Below are 19,866 nucleotides of genomic sequence, written 5' to 3' on the forward strand. Positions count from 1 at the left end.
TCAGAGCACATGTATACAGCGCCAAATCACAACAAACAGTTGCCCCAAGGCACTTTATATTGTAAGGCAATGGTGTGGTGGAAATTACATTTACAAGGCCAATAGTGCCCGTAGTTAAAGAATCACCCTTTCATGTTTTTGAGAAAACACAAAGGAAAACACAAGAGCTTCAGTGGCTGAGTAGAGTTTCATTTTCCTGAAGCAGTCGCCATTTTGAAAGGCTTCTAAAATGGCCGAAGTCACGGTCTTGAGACGGGCCACAACTGGGGTAGAATTGCATGATCTCCTCAACTGAAGATTTAATCAAATTTAGCACAGGTGGCCAGCATCATAGGGAGATGATTTAGGCAAAAAAAAAAAAAAAAAAAAAAATCACACTTGTAAAAAATTACTTAGGCCATTATTTTAGGAAGGTGACGATATGTTACTTGTTTACAGTACGCGATGACTGCTGTTTAGGGAAAAATCCCAAATTCCAAGTTTATAAATTTAGCTAACTACTCATTTTTAATTTTATACAGGAGATTGAAATAGCATATGGGAGCAAAAAAAAAAAAAAGAGATCCTCATCTTAATAGGTTCAAACCCGTGCGTCCAAAAATCAGTCCCACTGCCTTCACTGTGCATGTGTCGTTTTGGAGCACCAGCAGCAATTCACTGATTGTCACTTTGTTTCTGCTTAAAACTACACTAGCTCAGTGATTATTAACCATCAGATGACAAAGTAAAACCTCTTTTTTTGGGGGGGGGGGGGGGGGGGGCATTCAGTGTGTGGTAAATAAACAAATAAAATTAGATTTTGCTTTAATTCGCTGACTATGCAGAACCTATCAACAATGGAAGACTGTGCCACACCTTTTACAAAATAGTTTATGGTGTTGTGCATTTTAAAAGCAGAGCATTTCAACACTTATTTAAATAAAGTGCTAGTATCTAAATAAATTGAGAAATGTACACAGACATCTTATTTAAATAGTTGTGGCAGCTTCTTAATGCCGTACAAGTCGTTTAAAAAGGGGGTGGGGGGGAACTTGTGTTCGTAATCATTTATGCTTATATTTCTAGACATCTGGCAACACAGAATCTGGCAACCCTGTCGTCGCTTAATGACGTTTGTCCGCAAATAAACACGCAGATCATAGATATAGAACGAGTAGAACAATTAATGCCGACTTTAAAATACAATAAGACGTTTGTACAGCTTCTTGCTAAAGACTACATTTTAAAACTATGAACGTGAGAAGTGTCGAATCATCCTCCATAAGAATCAAAGTAATTCTAAACCGGAAGTTCCAAATTAAAAGGTTTTAAGTGTTTGCTGACAGTTTGGTCAGCTTAATATATATATATATATATATATATATATATATATATATATATATATATATATATATATATATATATTGTGGCTTCATCGAGGATAAACGGAGTAGTGGATGCGTTCTATGTGCGGTATTTCTGGGTCGGACGCTTCGGTTTCCGTCGTCGGACAGCCTGCAGCTGGATCATGGATCTGATCAGTAAACCCAGAGGAAAATCTATCGTCTGGCTGTATTTTGGCCTGAAAGCGGACGAAAACGGACGGCCGCTGAACTCCGGAGAGGCCATTTGTCGTTTGTGTCGAAAAATCGTGCTGGCCAAAGGCGGGAACACAACAAATTTAAGAAGTCATCTGAGGCGTCGACATCGCGCAGATTTTTTCGAGAGCGCTTCCTCCACGACCTCTGGAGCTTTGTTCGAGCCTCAAGGTGATTCCACTCCCGAAAACAGCCAAATTAACCGGGCCAGAGTGTGCAGGAAACACGTCTGGAGCCGCTCATTGACAGGAGATAAACAGCGATAAAAATGCCACAAATAAAACGAGCAGTCTGTGGAAAATAACATTCTCAGCAGAGGGCTCAAACTGCCGGTGCGAGTGCCGGATACGGCACCGAAAATAAAATAATTATGACCCACGATTCCACTTAAATAGTGTACCAGTTGGAATACTGAGTATAACAGCATCAAGGTTTTTTCCCAGGTGTGAACGTTTTAGGAACTACTAGCTTAAGTGCAGCGGTAAAATAAGTTTGAAGCGTGAGAAATGTTTTACTCCGCGGCCCCATAAAAAAATGGAAGTGGCTATTCGCACGGCGGCTGTGTCCATAACTCTCATTTGGCTATTCGCACGGCAAGACTCTGGTGGTAAAACTTGGACGCCATTCGAATAGGGTCGGCCTTTTGCCACCAGTGTCTTGCTGTGCGAATACTGAAATAAGAGTTAGGGACACGGCCCCCCCCCCAAAAAATCAAATATTAAAGGAGTTAAGACATCTTGAATGCAGTATGTTTGTTTATACAAGTAGTTCCAAGTTTTGCAACCAGAGTTTTGCCGTGCGAATATATGTACCAGAGTCTTGCCGTGCAAATAGCCAAATGAGAGTTATGGACACGGCTGGGGGAAAAAAAAAATCAAAATCGAAAAATATTAAAGGAGTTATGACATCTTGAATGCAGTATGTTTGTTTATACAAGTAGTTCCAAGTTTTGCCACCAGAGTGTTGCCGTGCGAATATATGTACCAGAGTCTTGCCGTGCAAATAGCCAAATGAGAGTTATGGACATGGCCGCCGTGCGAATAGCCACGGCCAAAAAAATATGACAGCCCGCATGCTGAAATCAGCCTGCATCAATTTATTATGTTTTTATTTTTATTTTTTGCGAATTTCATTGAGGGCAGAACAGTTGGTGTAAGAACTGGTGTTGTAGGCCGAACGGCCCCCCCAAAAAATCGGTCTGCCCTGCCTTCACTGCGCATGCGTCATTAGCCGTGCTTCACAGATTAACACCTCATTTCTGCTTAAAACTGCACTCCAGTCATCATCTATCGCAGTGACAAATATCTGAAGCTTCTGTACAACAATCATTTCCATATAAATTCGGCATTATTTCATAATCAAAGACAGATTAAGCAATCAGAGCGCCGCGGCTAAATGAGCTGCTAGCTGATGCGTTCATTGCACATCTGTCATTTCAAAGCATCACAGAATTTCGCAGAGTTTCTGCTTAAAACGGCTTCATTTCTGCTTTAAACTAACTTTAGAATGATTTAAGAGGTTTTAATCTGATGGTTAATAATCCCATTAATCTATTTGAATGCTTTGAGTGAAGATACTCCCATCTCAGATGTGCTGCTGTGGTTCGAAATGATGCATGCGCAGTGAAGCAAGGCGGACTGATTTTTAAGGGGCACTGTTCAGTCTGCAACACCAGCACATCCGCTAGGTGGCGAGTATGCTTTGTTTACTGAGCCGGGCCCGGTGTCGCAGACTGGACGGTCTCCCCTACAGATCACTCCCCCTGCCTTCACTGTGCATCCGTCATTTTAGAGCATCAGCAGCAATTCACCAATTACTGTGCTGCTATGTTGGTTCCGGGTTTTATGAATTTGACATTGTACTTGTTTTTGTTTGTTGTTTTTGCTGCTACAGGTTTGGATATAAACAATGAAGAATTCTATGAGGACATCCCATTTCTCCAGAGCGCTTCACACCAAAACTATGTGCCGGATGCAGTGCTGCCCCCTGGAGAGCCGTGGCTGCATGGCGGCGTTCCCCGAGCTGTGTTGTCCCTGCCTTCCTGCTTGTGCCTGTGCAGGGACACAGGATCCATGAGATCTGGTTCTGGGACTTCAGTCGAGGAGCAGCCACCAGAGATGAAGGTGTATGCAAAGTGTCACCTTCAGCAGGGCGTCATGTTTGGGCCGTTTGTGGGAGAAGTTTGCAGAGGACAAATGCCGACCAACCTGAAATATGCCTGGGCTGTGAGTAGAAACGTGGAACCAAATACATGCTTTTGATTTTAAACTGTCTGAAGTTGTGTTTTTGTTGGATGTCATCTTTCATGGAGTAACCATTTAAAAACAAATCAGCCTGACCACCTCCTATTTCCAGATCAGGGATGAGGCTACTTTTGTCTACATTGATGCGAGTGATGAAAACAAGTCAAACTGGATGAGGTGAGTAAATCTGATTCCATTTTTTTCCTTTCAAATAAACTTTATATCATGTTTTTTTCTTCTTCTTCTAAGTTGCTGTCTGACATTCTTTCAGTCTTATTTTGATATTTTGGATTTGATACTGGAGCTTGTCTGTCTGAGACACATGGAAGAGCTGTTTGGACCACAGGGTTCTCTATTATATTGGACATGTGCAAATTTGTACTTTAAAGTGGTCAAATTATCTGTTTGCTCCAGATCATCAACAGATGTTGACTTTGTGGCCACACCGTTGTACTACTTGTTTCTGTCTGTCAGCATGCAAATTCATGTTTGGCTTTTCTTGGGGGTTTTTGGGCACCCTTCTCCATTGAACAAAGGAGGAAAAAGCACATTTACGTTACGATGATGGAGTTTGTGTTTGTAGCATCTCTCGGAAGATGGAATTTGGTCTGAATATGTAACAGTAATGAACAGTAGACATTTAAAATGTGTGATGATGAGATGAGTCCAAGTTCAATCAGCCTCTCAGCCAATTACTCCACCAAAAGCCTCATCACCTTATTATAGACTGCTTGACATCTACTGATCAAGTGATATATAGCACACTGGGCACGTAATAGCAAGCAATATTATGGGTCGCAGTGGCCGCAGACCAAGCAGCTCGGTCCTCACCTCCCTATTCTTGACTAAGTCCACAAACTCTTCTTGACATATATCCTGAGGTGCTCCCAAGATGGTTTTGAAATAAGGTCCCTCCAGCGTGTCCTGGGGCTTCCCTGGGGAGTCCTCCCATTTGGATGTGGCTGGAAGACCTCCTGAGGGAGATGACCAGGGGACATCCTCCCCAGGCACCCAAGCCAACTCAGTTGGCTTTTTTCAATGCAAAGAAGCAGCAGCTCTGCTCAGAGTCCCTCCCAGATTGTTGAGCTTCTCACCCTGACCCTGAGTCTAAGTCAACATGCCCAATGGAGAAACGTAATTTCCACTGCTTGTATCTATGACTTTGTTCTTCTGGTCATTAACCCAAACCTCATGACCATAGGTGAGGATTGGGATTTGATTTTATTCATTCAAATGGAATGAATGTAGAAGCCATGCTTTTGGAACTCTTTTGGTGTGGCTTTGCCTTTGGACATGGATTTGTTCTTTGTTGTTAGGTATTAGGTGTTGTTAGGTAGGTATGATTGTTACTGTGTTTTTCAGGTATGTAACCTATACAAGCAGTGAGGAGGACCACAACCTGATTGTTTTCCAGTTTTACCGCCACATCTACTATAGAGTTTCCCAGCACATCACAGAGGGGTCAGAGCTCAGGGTCTGGATCGGCAAGGATTACGCTACCATGTTGGGCCTTGGGATGGGTGAGTGTGATCCCACTTAATCTTGAAATAGTGTAGAACTGTTGCCTCACAGCGAGAAGGTGCTGGGATCATGTGCCCTCTGGTCTTTCCTGTGTGGAGTTTGCACGTTCTCCCCTGTGCATTAGCCGTTCAGTTGGTGCATACATTCAGAATATAACAGTGACCATGAGAACAAATTAACTGTCATTGAAAATAATTTGGTTCGTCCCAAGATAAAAATAACTTTAGATTTAGAAGTGTTAGATAATTTATGTTGTTTTAAGGGCAAATTTCTTATTAAGTGTTTGACATGCATATTTCTAGATTGACGAATCTTAATTCAAGACATCTTGTCAAGTGAAATTATCTGTCCATGTGGCAACATAATTTCCCTTAGATTTAGTGTTTTTATTTTGGTTTTGGACACCCCTTTTTTGTGACATGTAATGGACATAATTCACCATACCAAGTGTGTTTCCTGTTTGATATGTGGTAACACACCCAGATGTGTGAAGCACATACCAAAGTGTTGCCACTCGTGGTTAGTGTGTTCTCTGTTCTGGAGGTGTTAACACACCGAGGTGTGCATATTGATGTTTCCTGTCTCGGCCCCTACGTGGGTAATTGCCAGTGTGTATTCCTGCTAAGCATATAACAAGCTGTCTCGTATATTTCTGTTTCTTGTTTCAGCCTCTGCGCTGGTAGTTGGCAATGTGTATTCGTGCTGTGCATACGGCAAGCTGTCTCGACCCCCTGTGGTGTTTTTCCTGTCAGAACTCTTGTGAGGTTAATGGGTGGGGCCAAGCTGTTATAAAAGGTCTGAATTGTGTGAAAAGGGCACTCTAAAGTGGCGCACTGGTACGTTGTCAAACTGGGAATTTGTTTCTCCTTCTTTCAGCTATTGCAATTTCCACAGCATTTAATATACAGTTCATTCAAAGAATTAAATGAGTGCAGGACTTCAGGGGTAGTTTAAAGGCTGTTTAGTTTGCATTTTATTTTCTTGGTTGGTTTGTTTGATTTAATAGTTTCAACTTTGTGTTGTTTTTTTTAATTAGAAAACTGACGAAATGTTTCTTTTTTGTGTGACTATTATTGTGGTTTCCATTTTAAACAGGTGAGAACACAAAGTGTGAAATTGGAGACAAGGCGACCGTCCTGCGCCTCTTGCAGGACATCCAGTTGATCACCCTCCCCGAGTCCAGCGGCTCTTCCCTTTGGTCAGATCACAGCCAATCGCAGAGCCCTATGCCGGTGATCAGTGACGTGACAACTATGAGTAACCCTGACATGGCTCCGGAGTCGAGTCCAGTTTCTGGATCAGCCTTTGCGTCGTCCTCTCTCATGTCCTTCCCGTCCCCTGGTGTGCATCAGATGGAAAAATACGATTTCATGCCGGGAACGGAAAAACTGCTGAGTAATCCAAATGCTGCGCAGAACACTGCATGGTACTTCTTTGGGTTTGAACCAGACCCCACTGGTCGTCCCCTGGACAGGAGCACTGTGGTGTGTAAACTGTGTGGGGAACGTGTAGCTTGCGGAGGAGGAGTGCTGGACATCCAAAACCATCTGACCAGTAGGCACCACATTAGACCGCGTGACATCAACAAGGATCGAACTCTTCCACCAACAGGTAAATGTTGCGCTGTGCTCCTGCTGCTGCCACGGAAAATTTAACATTTTTCCAAGGTACGTTGACATGGACGTGGAATCCTGATGGACTGAAAATCTGTGTTGATGCTTTTAATTGCTTCATTTGCACCGTGTAGATCTCTGACCTTGTATTCTCAGGTGTCAGGTCAGTATTGTTTATTTATTGTTTATTTATTTGGATCCCCATTAGCATCTGCAGTATAACTGCATCAGCTACTCTTCCTGGGGTCCATTCATGTTTTAATCACAGTTTCAGTACAATAACATAATAGATTTCCATTAAGGCCTGTAAATCATAATAAAAATTCATAATACATTCAGAATAAATTCATTCATAATCAATTCATAATACATCACAATACTTCAACCATTTGCCTCAGATAATACTTTTTAAGTTCCTTTTTAAAACCCAGTCCACTGCTCAATTCCCTTAACTTTAGTGGTAAATGATTCCATTCTCTCATGGCTCGAAGCATCACTGTCCATTGACTCAAGTTTGTTTTACATTTAGGCAAAATGAAACACAGTCCTTTGGCATGCCTGGTTGGATAAAAATGAGTATCCTTACTAAAAGGCAGTTGTTGGTAAAGGACAGACGGTATCTGAGTTGTGATAATATTTCTTAAAAAGTTTGCTTTTGCATATAGCCACCTGTCCCTCACCAAAAGCCAAGAGAGGCACTTATGCATTGTATCCACACTCGTCCTAAAGCCACATTTTAACACCACACGTCCAGCTTTATTTTGCACAAGCTGTAATTTTTTTTTACATTATTTACTGAAGTATTTGACCAGACAACTGCACAATAAGCCAACTGAAACTTTGAATGACATATGGTATCACTGGTTTAGTTAAATATCTTGAACATCTTCTTATCACTGCCAAAGTCCGTCCCATTTTAGAGACTACATTATTTATTTGTTTGTCCCAGGACAGTTGGCTGTCAATACAGACTCCAAGGAGTTTGACTTCTTCCACTTGTTTAACAACTGTATTTTTCATTACAAGATTTAGTTGTGGTTCGGCTCTTAAGGAATGTTTAGTTCCAATAACAATGCTTACTGTTTTTTCCTACATTCAGAATGAGTTTGTTGTCTTCAATCCAATTTTCAGTCTTTTTAATTTTCTGCTCAAGTTTTGTTTTAACTTCCTCAATTGATTTCCCAGCCATATAGACTGTTGTGTCATCTGCAAACATTGAAATGCTTGCTGTATCAAGCACTAATGGTAGATCATTTGTGAAGATAGAATATAAAAGCGGACCAAGACAACTGCCCTGTGGCACACCATGTTTCACAGTTAAAACATTTCAAAAAACATCCATTATAATACACTAATTGTTTTCTGTCACATAAATAATCACTAATAAATTGCACAGCAGATTTGGAAAAGCCATAACATTCAAGTTTTTTTTTAGAAGAATTTTGTGATCAATGAGATCAAAAGCAGTGGAGAAGTCCAATAATACTGTCCCAATAATGTTACCTTTGTCCATTTCCCATAACCAGTCATCAGTCATTTGCGTCAGTACAGTCGCTGTTGAATGCTTTTCTCTATAAGCATGCTGATAATTTGGTATTAAATTATTCTCTCTAAAATAAGCATTAATCTGATCATACATAATTTTTTCCATTAATTTACTCAATACCGGAAGTAAACTGATAGGTCTACTATTCGTTGCAGAAAATGACACTTTTTTATTTTTTGGCAATGCTATAATTTTTGATATTTTCCAAACCGACAAAAATTTATTTTCATTAAAACATTAATTATATGGGTTATGGCTGGTGCAGTTATTGAGGCTACAGGTTTTAGGAGGCGCCCATCTAGTTCATCTACTCCTGGAGGTTTGTCTTTTAGTGTCTTCGAATATTGTTCAACTTCATTTATACTTAGAACCTTAAGGCAAAAATTACACTTTTTTGATTTCATATTTTCTTTTATGATCACAAATGACTGATTTTAATTTTTTGATTTTAACTTATTTCTGAATGCGTCTATCTTTTCTATAAAATAATTATTTAAATAATTTGCAATTTCGTCAGATTTTGTTAAAAATTCTCAGGTGTTGCATGTTGCCGCCTTGGCCACACTCCAGAACTGCATTAGGTTCTGGATGGCAACCACCCAGATAGACATCTGCTCTATTCCCACCTTTCAAAAATAACAATCTGTCTGCTAGAGTGAGGTGAAACGTGAGAGCCCCCTTGGCCTTCTTCAGTCAATCGGATCCTCAACACTGAGGCTCCGGTGTGCTGGATTATGTCCCGAGAAATGCGCCACATGGCCAAAATGTTATGGCTGCTGTTCCCTCACATTGCAGGTGAATCCCATTTCTCCTCCCTTAGCCCTACCCCTTGTTATGGAGTTCCCTTCAATGGATAGGACACTTGACTGGAGCCACAAGGGATGGGGTCAAATCTTCACCTACAAAACGGGACACCCGTCCTACATGAGCGTGCCCAAACAGGATTAGGGCCAAGTGGAAAGTTGGAGTACTGGGATTGAGGCATTTTCTTTCCAAAGGTATATAAAGGTTGGTCAGAGTAGACCTAGTACCAAAGACATCTAGCCATTGATTTAGGTCACTGATTGGCATCTTAAGTCTCACAACCATACAGTAAGACAGAAAACATCAGCGCCCTACAGTCTTCCTCAAACTCCGAGAGATGAACATCGCTGCTGAGATGTAGATTAAATTGTGAATTTAGCAGAAATCTGGATTAAATGCGATGGTGAATGTATATCAACTTTAAACCGCCAAGTAAGCAATACCTTACCTGATGACATACATGCAGCTTTCATATGATCCATTTTAATGAGGGTTGAACAACTTAATGTAAATAATTTGAGTTATTCTGTGTAATATGATTGACTCACAGGCTAACGCAATTCAAGCTGAGATGGTGTCATATAAAATTGTATAACATCTTGAACAGGCTTTATTATGTATTTCAAAAGCTACTCAAGCTCATCGAGTCATCTTGGATTTTTCTCAACAGGTCAACGAGCAGTGCAACAAGTGGTAGTTAACCCTGGTCTGGTCAGCACTCTCCCGCTTTTATTATCTCCTCATGTGACCAGCGCTATTGCCAATTTCCTCATCATGGACCTCCAGCCCCCAGCTCTGGTGGAAGGGGAAGGCTTCAAACAGCTTCTCCAGGCTCTTCTACCATGCTACAAGGAACTGCCATCAGGTCAAAGCCTGGAGAACCTTTTGAGAGACCATCATACCAGAGGCAAGATCAGTTTGGCTCAACTGCTGAGGAGGAAAGTTGAGATTGGGGAAAACAGTGACGTATGTGACTACACCGCTCCCATCCAGTTTGAGCCGAGGAGACGTGGGCGACCTCCTGGCTCCCGGAGGGAAGTTCCTCACTTTGTCACGTTAAGTGTAGATGTTTGGCTCCATAATTGGGAGGGCAACTCTGAGAGGTACATCACCTTGTGGGCACATTACATAGACAATAACTTTAGTCTTCAGAATTTGGCCCTGACAACCCAAAGATTGATGTATAGTGGAGCAAGAGACTGCGGTTTGAGAGCCGTGGAAGCCCAAGTGAAGACTATGGCCCAAGAATGGGGAATCTCCCAGCCCTATCTAGTGTTGCTGGGAGGGGAGGGGAAGGACAAGGTGAAGATTAGTCTGATGAGCACGGAGAGTAGTAGAGAGGCTGCTGGAAGTGCCACGCACCCCAACTCCACCACATTCCTGGAGCGTGATGACTCTGTGTCACCTGAAGAATCACATAGTGTAGAACAAAATCATTCTACCGAAGGGCTCCCCTCTGTCCCGTGCTTCTTCAGTGCTGTGCAGGGTTGCATTGAAGAAGTGATGTCACAGCCCGTCATCTCCAAGACATTCAGCGTCTTCCAGGGTGTTCTCGCAGACCTGTTCCTGCTACCTGCACAGAACAAAAACTCATACCACTATGTCCAGAGTCTGTTACAAAGCGTGCCGAAACAGGACTGGGCAGAGCTGAAGTCGTGGGCTCACAGCCGACCAACTTGGAATAAACTGTACCCTGTCCTGAGCACCACCATCAAACATAAAAGCCTTATCAGTGACATGCTAAGAAGTGAAGAAGAAACTTCGGATTCCACCACTTCAGACTCGCATTCAGGTGGCAGCTGCCAAGCCAACTCCACCTCTAGCACGTCTTCACCAGGCACCATGAACTTACGTTCTGAGTGGAAGATTCTAGAGGAGCTGTGTTTGGTTCTCAGACCTTTGGATGTGGCATGTCGAACTCTGGCCAAAGAAGCCTTCCCCCGTTTGTCCCTCATCAAACCCATTCTCACCGGTCTGCTCTCCCGCCACCTTGTACCTCGGCCAGGAGATTCAGCATTTATCATGAAGGAGGTGAAAAGGATGATGAGGCAGAACTTGACGAGCTGTTACGACGGCCCTTTTGTTAACCGGGTCCTATGTGTTGCTTGTTCCCTCGATCCCCAGTTTCATGGACTGGGATTCATGGAGGAGAAGGTGAGTTAAGAAGTTCATAGGTGAGAAGATGATAACGATACCGTTGGGCTGTTCTGTTTATGATGCAGTTCCTCTAAAAGCAAGTAAACTAATGCTTTAACAGTGAGGAAAAAGGGTGGAAAAAAGAATGGTGAGATATTGCAGGGAAACAGAAGGAGAGGAAGGCCGAAGTGGATGGATAAAGGAAGACTTGTAGAACAAGCACATAGCCTGCACTTACTTACCCAGGGCAAATGTTGACGACCTTATTAATGACAAATGACGCTTTTCTGCAGAAGGCTTTTAAAACCCCAATTCCACTGAAGTTGGAACATTGTGTGAAATGTAAATAAAAACAGAATACAACGATTTGCAAATCCTCTTCAACCTATATTCAGTTGAATACACCACAAAGACAAGATATTTCATGTTTAAACTGATAAACTTAATTGTTTTTGTGCAAATATTTGTTCATTTTGAAATGGATGCCTGCAACACGCTTCAAGAAAGCTGGGACGAGGCAACAAAAGACTGGGAAAGTTGATGAATGCTCAAAGAACAACTGTTTGGAACATTCCACAGGTGAACATTGGAAACAGGTGAGTGTCATGATTGGGTATAAAAGGAACATCCCTAAAAGCCTCAGCCATTCACAAGTAAAGATGGGGCGAGGATCACCACTTTGTGAACAACTGCGTGAAAAAATCGTCCAGTTACAAGGAATTTAGGGATTCCATCATCTACAGTTCATAATAATAATCAGAAGATTCAGAGAATCTGGAGAACTTTCTACATGGAAGCAGCAAGGCCGAAAACCAACATCGAATGCTCGTGACCTTCGATCCCTCAGGTGACACTGCATTAAAAACTGACATCATTGTGTAAAGGATCTTACCGCACGGGCTCAGGAACACTTCAGAAAACCATTGTCAGTTAACACAGTTTGTCGCTACATCTACAAGTGCAAGTTAAAACTCTACCATGCAAAGTGAAAGCCATACATCAACAACATCCAGAAACACCGCCACCTTCTCTGGGTCCGAGCTCATTTAAAGTGGACAGATGCAAAGTGGAAAAGTGTGCTGTGGTCTGATGAGTCCACATTTCAATTTGTTTGGGGAAATCATGGATGTCGTGTCCTCCGGACAAAAGAGGAAAAAGACCATGACACGGGCAGCTTGCACATCTGTGATGGCACCATCAATGCTTGCTGAAGGGTACATCCAGGTTTTGGAGCAACACATGCTGCCGTCCAAGCAATGCCTTTTTCAGGGACGTCCCTGCTTATTTCAGCAAGACAATGCCAAGCCACATTCTGCACGTGTTACAACAGCGTGGCTTCGTAGTAAAAGAGTGCGGGTACTAGACTGACCTGCAGTCCAGACCTGTCGCCCATTGACAATGTGTGGCGCATTATGAAGCACAAAATACGACAACTGAAGTCGTACATCAAGCAAGAATGGGAAAGAATTCCACGCTTCAACAGTTGGTGTCCTCAGTTCCCAAACACTTATTGAGTGTTGTTAGAAGGAAAGGTGATGTAACACATTGGTAAACATACCACTGTCCCAGCGTTTTTGAAACGTGTTGCAGGCATCCATTTCAAAATGAGCAAATATTTTCACAAAAACAATAAAGATTATCAGTTTGAACATTAAATATCTTGTCTTTGTGGTGTATTCAATTGAATATAGATTGAAGAGGATTTGCAAATCATTGTATTCTGTTTTTACATTTTACACAATGTCCCAACTTCATTGGAATTGGGGTTGTACAAAGTATAGTTAAGTGATTTCATTTTTTCTTCTTCTTTAAGAAGTCAAAAGTCATGTTGGGATCAGCATGCCTAGCCCACATATCATGTTTGGTGACAATCAGGCAATTAAGAAAGAAGTTACTACGTTTACAAGATTTTTACATGGTACACCCGTGACCTTGATCTTTGACTGTTTTGGCCCCAAAGTCTAACATTCTTGGTGTGCATTAAACATAACACACATGCCAAGTTTGGTGACAATCTTCCTGTTAAAAAAGAAGTTACTGCACTCACAAGATGTTTAGAAATATGACAGTGATCTTGACTTTTGACCTTTTGACTCCAAAATTGCTAGGCTTCTTGGGGTCACTATGCATAATGCATTCAGCACTTTTGGTGACAATTGGGCCAGTACAACTCGCTCACAAGTTGAATGACTATGTGACTATGTCCACTGACTCACCCACTCCCTGCACACTTTTCGTGCCGTGGGAAAATGTGGCTGCGTGGAGAAATTTTATTTCAGCATAGTTCCCACATACCCATGGGAGAAGATGAAGAAAGAAAGAAGCATCACATCTTTAATGAGGCACCCAACTAAAGACGCAAAACAAACTCGTACCACACCACTGCTGTCAACAAATGAATTCAAAGCGGCTCTTTACTGGGTTGAAAAAAGTATTTTACTCACCTCAGATGCAGTTTGTGATATTTGAGAAGGTTTCTTGCAGCTTTCTAGAACTTCATACTTGTCAGTAAGCTCCCTCAACCACAACAGTTAACTTTGATCTTTAGCTATTTTGTTTCTCGCCAGATTGATGGCACCCTCTGATCTGTCATTAATATCAGGGTAAAACCCACACAAATGGGCATCTACCTGGTTCTGCTGGATAATTGACGGACACCCTGAAAAAAAATCAACCCGTCTGCCCAAAGGTCAAAAATTCATAACATGGAATGCTGAGGGTGTATAAGCTCGTATTTGTTGGTAGGCTGATATGTGAAGCCCATTGCCACTTTCACGTTTGTGCATTCTGAAAAGTCACGGTATGTAACCATGATAAGTCAGAGTGTGAAGATCATACTTGTCTATTAGTCATGTGAGTCTCATCACTGACAACAATTCGATACGCACCTCGATACACTACCAGCGATGCGATACATGACGATACTGATAATACGATGCGATATGATTCACCCCGTTCCCGATGCGATGTGATTTGATGTTTTTGGTGGTGATTCAATTCCTCACAATGCAGTACGATGTGATTTGGTGCGATACGATTAATGATGGGTATTGATAACATTTTATTGATATCGACACCGTTATTGATTCCGCTTATCGAGCCGATTCTTTATCAATTCCCTTATCAATACCTCTTGAGAATTTTCTGTGTACTAAAAGTAGGCTTTACAGGTTTTCTATGTTAACATTTTATTGAGTCTTAAAGTAAATAAATGTGAAACTGATCACAGGATCCTTCATTTCTGGACATAAATAAAAATCAATTAAATCTGCACATGGTCACTGGATCCTTGATATACATGATGGATCCTTGATCTCTGGACATAAATAGAAATAAAATCTGTAGTTTTTGTCAAAAGCATTTTCTTTCAGATATTAATGACACAAATGTAACCCCATAGACTGAGCTGAGCTCTGCACTGCTCGGATGTAATTCATAAAAAATGGAGGACGTCTCATTTGTTGACACTCCAAATGAGACGTCCTGGTCTGTGGCTTCAAATTGTGCTTCCAAGATGCATATCCATGAAAGTGAGATGGGGGCTTCATCAAAAGGAAGGTCCGCCTCTTGACTGTGTAAATGTCTTCTGATTGTTTTTCAGGAGCAGACGGCAACTTTTGCTTGGCTTAAGAAAGAGGCAGTCCGGATTGTGAAGGAGGATCGGAGGCGGAACCAAATTAAGAGGCAAAGCCACAGCAAGAGGAGCCCCTCCCCCACTTCCGCAGAATCAGACAGTGACGTGCTGCGGAGGAGCAAACGCCTTAAAGATTCCCATCCAATTAATTTCAAAGAGGAGGATGATGAAGATGAAGAGAGTGATGGCGGGGAGGTCGATGACATGGATTCTGTAGATCGTAGTTCTCAGGGCAAACTCTCTGGGATGGAGTTCTTATTGGGGGACTTGTTCTGCTCTGCACCCCGGAACAGGCAGAGCTCGGTGGAGGAGTCCGTGGACATGGAGATGTCCGTGTTCCGAGCTGACAAGGGGGCTTCCCTGGGAGTAGAGCCCCTGCAGTGGTGGAGGACGAAGGCAGCGCAATTCCCGCTGTTGTCCACAGTAGCTCGAGCCTACCTCGCTGCCCCGGGGGTTTCAGGACATGCAGCGCAGGGCTTTGTGCAAGAAGGACCCGCTGCTGTGTGCAGGAAAAGGGCCAACATCCCCCCAGAAAGCTTGGATGCAATTTTGTTTCTGCATCACAACCACATGCCGACCACGGACTGTGGACAAACGGCAGTAAGGAACGAGGACAAGAACCACGGGACTGACAAAGTCCAATAAACAATCAAGCTTTTAACGGTCACCCTCATTCATATCTAAAGCTGGTGTAACAGTATATCTTTCCCCACACCCTGGATATCTTTCCCTCCACCTTGGATGGCTGTAGCCAACCTTTGTGCATCCACAAGTAGATACAGTATTGTTCAGAATAATAGTAGTGCTATGTGACTAAAAAGATTAATCCAGGTTTTGAGTATATTTCTTATTGTTACATGGGAAACAAGGTACCAGTAGATTCAGTAGATTCTCACAAATCCAACAAGACCAAGCATTCATGATATGCGCACTCTTAAGGCTATGAAATTGGGCTATTAGTAAAAAAAGTAGAAAAGGGGGTGTTCACAATAATAGTAGTGTGGTATTCAGTCAGTGAGTTCGTCAGTTTTGTGGAACAAACAGGTGTGAATCAGGTGACCCCTATTTAAGGATGAAGCCAGCACCTGTTGAACATGCTTTTCTCTTTGAAAGCCTGAGGAAAATGGGACGTTCAAGACATTGTTCAGAAGAACAGCGTAGTTTGATTAAAAAGTTGATTGGAGAGGGGAAAACGTATACGCAGGTGCAAAAAATTATAGGCTGTTCATCTACAATGATCGTCAATGCTTTAAAATGGACAAAAAAAAACAGAAATGCGTGGAAGAAAACGGAAAACAACCATCAAAATGGATAGAAGAATAACCAGAATGGCAAAGGCTCACCCATTGATCAGCTCCAGGATGATCAAAGACAGTCTGGAGTTACCTGTAAGTGCTATGACAGAAGACGCCTGTGTGAAGCTGATTTATTTGCAAGAATCCCCCGCAAAGTCCCTCTGTTAAATAAAAGACATGCAGAAGAGGTTACAATTTGCCAAAGAACACATCAACTGGCCTAAAGAGAAATGGAGGAATATTTTGTGGACTGATGAGAGTAAAATTGTTCTTTTTGGGTCCAAGGGCCGCAGACAGTTTGTGAGACGACCCCCAAACTCTGAATTCAAGCCACAGTTCACAGTGAAGACAGTGAAGCATGGTGGTGCAAGCATCATGATATGGGCATGTTTCTCCTACTATGGTGTTGGGCCTATATATCACATACCAGGTATCATGGATCAGTTTGGATATGTCAAAATACTTGAAGAGGTCATGTTGCCTTATGCTGGAGAGGACATGCCCTTGAAATGGGTGTTTCAACAAGACAATAACCCCAAGCACACTAGTAAATGAGCAAAATCTTGGTTCCAAACCAACAAAATGAATGCCTCACAGATGTGAAGAAATCATGAAAAACTGTGGTTATACAACTACATACTAGTTTAGTGATTCACAGGATTGCTAAAAAAGCAGTTTGAACATAATAGTTTTGAGTTTGTAGCGTCAACAGCAGATGCTACTATTATTGTGAACACCACCTTTTCTACTTTTTTTTTTACTAATAGCCCAATTTCATAGCCTTAAGAGTGTGCATATCATGAATGCTTGGTCTTGTTGGATTTGTGCGAATCTACTGAATCTACTGGTACCTTGTTTCCCATGTAACAATAAGAAATATACTCAAAACCTGGATTAATCTTTGTAGTCACATAGCACTACTGTTATTCTGAACACTACTGTATGTCCAGGGCAAGACCACATCAGGGATCCAGAGGGAAAGATAAACTGAGACACCGGGTCCATCCTCATCCTGAACCCAAGTCCTGACTTCCAAAGTAGCTGTTTAAGAAAGAAAAAAAAAAGTGTGTTATTAAAAGAACGTGGTTAACAGGAAAAAAAAAATGTGGATGTGGACCACTGCTTAAGCCCTGGTCCCACCAAATAATGAAGGATGAATAATGAGCCACGCAGCATGTTATTTGCTACAAGAGGGTTTCTTCCAACTACTGAGGGAGAATGGTGGCTCTTAGAGGCATTATCTTCAATTAACGAGGCTCATCTCTTAGTGTGGCACTAATTTCAAGATGTTCAAAATTTAGCAACAGTAGCATGGGGTGGTTTGTGTACGAGTTACTACCATGACTAACGAGGATTGTAGAGGCATGTGCGTGGTGCTTAGGAGGCTCCTAAAAGCCTGAGAGGCTATTTCTGGAGCGGCTGCCCTTTTGCGCATACAATTCCCTTCTCTGCGCTCCGGACACTATATAAAATAATTATTTTGTAGCGGATTATAATCATTTTCTGCCAAACCTTGGATGCTGAAAACACCTTTGTTTCTGGAATCACAGAAGACTTTCATCTGGATGCTTTTTTTTTCCCCCGCTCCTTCCTGCTCCATGAGGAAACAAGTGTGGGATGGGCAGAGGGTAGGACCAAAGATGTGCGTTCGTGCACCAGTGTCGCGGTACATGGCACTGCGTCCCTCATACGTGGCTCTACATGGCTGATACGAGCCATTTGAGGCACTAATGACCAGTCGGTCATGGCTCACTAGAGGCTGGTACGTGGCACATGCAGGGTGCAGAGATGCCTTAGTAGCGGATACGTGATAGATGAAAACATGGGTCATTCTTCGAATAATCACTACACACTCACGCGTGGCTCATTATTCATGGATTATTATTCGTGGGACCGAGGCTTTAGTCTTGTTACTGTAGATCAACTCTATATCAGAAGATAAGTTTTTGGATGTGTAGTAATGCCCCCCCAAAAAACAGTTTTTAAACTTTTGCAAAAAAAATTATGCACCTTTTCAGTACTTGCATTAATACAGTAGAAGATGCTTTGGAGTGCTTGTGCTGTTGTTACCTTCTTTGCATACACAGATACAGGATGGGTGTTGGACAGCTTATGGTGCAACCCCATCCATTATGGGGGGGGCAACAAATACTGAACCAATTTCAAACAATTATTTTGCTCCTGTTGAACTTCCCAGCATGGAAACTCACTTCTTGGATCTTTACCTCAGCACTGTTGCAACACAGTCATTCAGCACTTGGCTGCAAATAATAACTAAAATATGCACGGTTGAGGGAAAGATGTACCGTACATTCTGCAGTATGTCGCACCTGTCCATAAAACTCCCCAAAAAGACTCGCCCCTTGAAAGGGGGGGGCATTTAAATCACACAGGAGTATAATTAGCACCTATTTCCCTGTGGGTAAGTTTAACAACAGCAGGAGCGCAGTGTAGCATATGTGCACACCACAGTGTGTGCTGTTACTTAACAAGGATTTTTAAATTACCAAAATAAACCAGGTGGACTGATGAATGTATGATATTGAATGTTATTTGATGCAAGTGAACACAAATGGGTGACTCTCAGCTTTGGAAACACAACAAAAAAAGTCCATTTGAATTATTTCCTTAATCAATCAATCAATCAACTTTTTTCTTATATAGCGCCAAATCACAACAAACAGTTGCCCCAAGGCGCTCAATGAGCACTTTGTGATTTTGAGCACGGTTGTAGTGCACTTTTATTAATGGAGTGTCTTTTATTTAGTTTAATTCCTGGGAAAGCCGTATAGAAAAAAAAAAAATAATAACTGATGTGATTTTTTAAAAATGTTTTTATTTATTTTATTAATTTTTTTTTGTATATAACTTGCAACACTATCTAAATTAGTAAAAAAAAAAAAAAAGACTCCAGAAAATAAAATTCAAATCAAATTTATTAATTTATATAGCGCCAATTCATGCTGAAATCGTCTCAAGGCGCTTCACACAACATAATAAAAAACTGAAAAATATAAGTACAGAAAAATACTGTACTTATATTGGTCTCTACAATGGAACCTGCTTTTGTCACCCAAACCTGGAAGAAAAAAAACCTAACAAACCTTGTGACTGCTTCGTGATATACAGTAGCTAAATGATGGAATCTCCTTTTATCAAGGCTATTTCAAAAAGCAGAAATGTTGTATCATAGTGACATTTAATGAAGCCAGTGACACCCAGGAAAGGCAGGTAAAAGTATGTTTGTTTTGTTTGTTTGTTTGTTTTAAACTGAGTTCAGTTTTATGGTTGAAAAAACTGTCAACATAACAAATACTTAAATTTTTGCTCAAACATCAAAATGATTTGTGATCTTGTGGACGTCATAGAATGTTATGCGTCACAGAACAGGGCGGGGCTCATTATGGTTTGTTTTGTTTTAAGGTCAGCTCATGTCTAGGAGTGTGCGCTGCATGGTGGCGCATGTGGCCGTATCCACCACGCTACTACTCAGGCAG

The 19,866-nt window shown here is 41.7% G+C and overlaps 1 protein-coding gene across 1 annotated transcript; it reads left to right on the plus strand.

The window, feature by feature from the left end:
• The first annotated feature begins 1,411 nt into the window (after positions 1-1,411).
• On the plus strand, positions 1,412-18,899 carry LOC117526108. The gene is made up of 8 exons (XM_034188128.1): positions 1,412-1,748; positions 3,471-3,802; positions 3,933-3,997; positions 5,183-5,340; positions 6,437-6,952; positions 9,975-11,458; positions 15,042-15,761; positions 17,366-18,899. Exons 1-7 carry the CDS (start codon positions 1,508-1,510, stop codon positions 15,717-15,719), a joined length of 3,474 nt encoding a protein of 1,157 aa, XP_034044019.1. The 5' UTR covers positions 1,412-1,507; the 3' UTR covers positions 15,720-15,761; positions 17,366-18,899.
• Positions 18,900-19,866: the final 967 nt, after the last annotated feature.

Source organism: Thalassophryne amazonica, chromosome 15 (genome assembly GCF_902500255.1).
Source record: "Thalassophryne amazonica chromosome 15, fThaAma1.1, whole genome shotgun sequence".
Classification (NCBI taxonomy): domain Eukaryota; kingdom Metazoa; phylum Chordata; class Actinopteri; order Batrachoidiformes; family Batrachoididae; genus Thalassophryne; species Thalassophryne amazonica.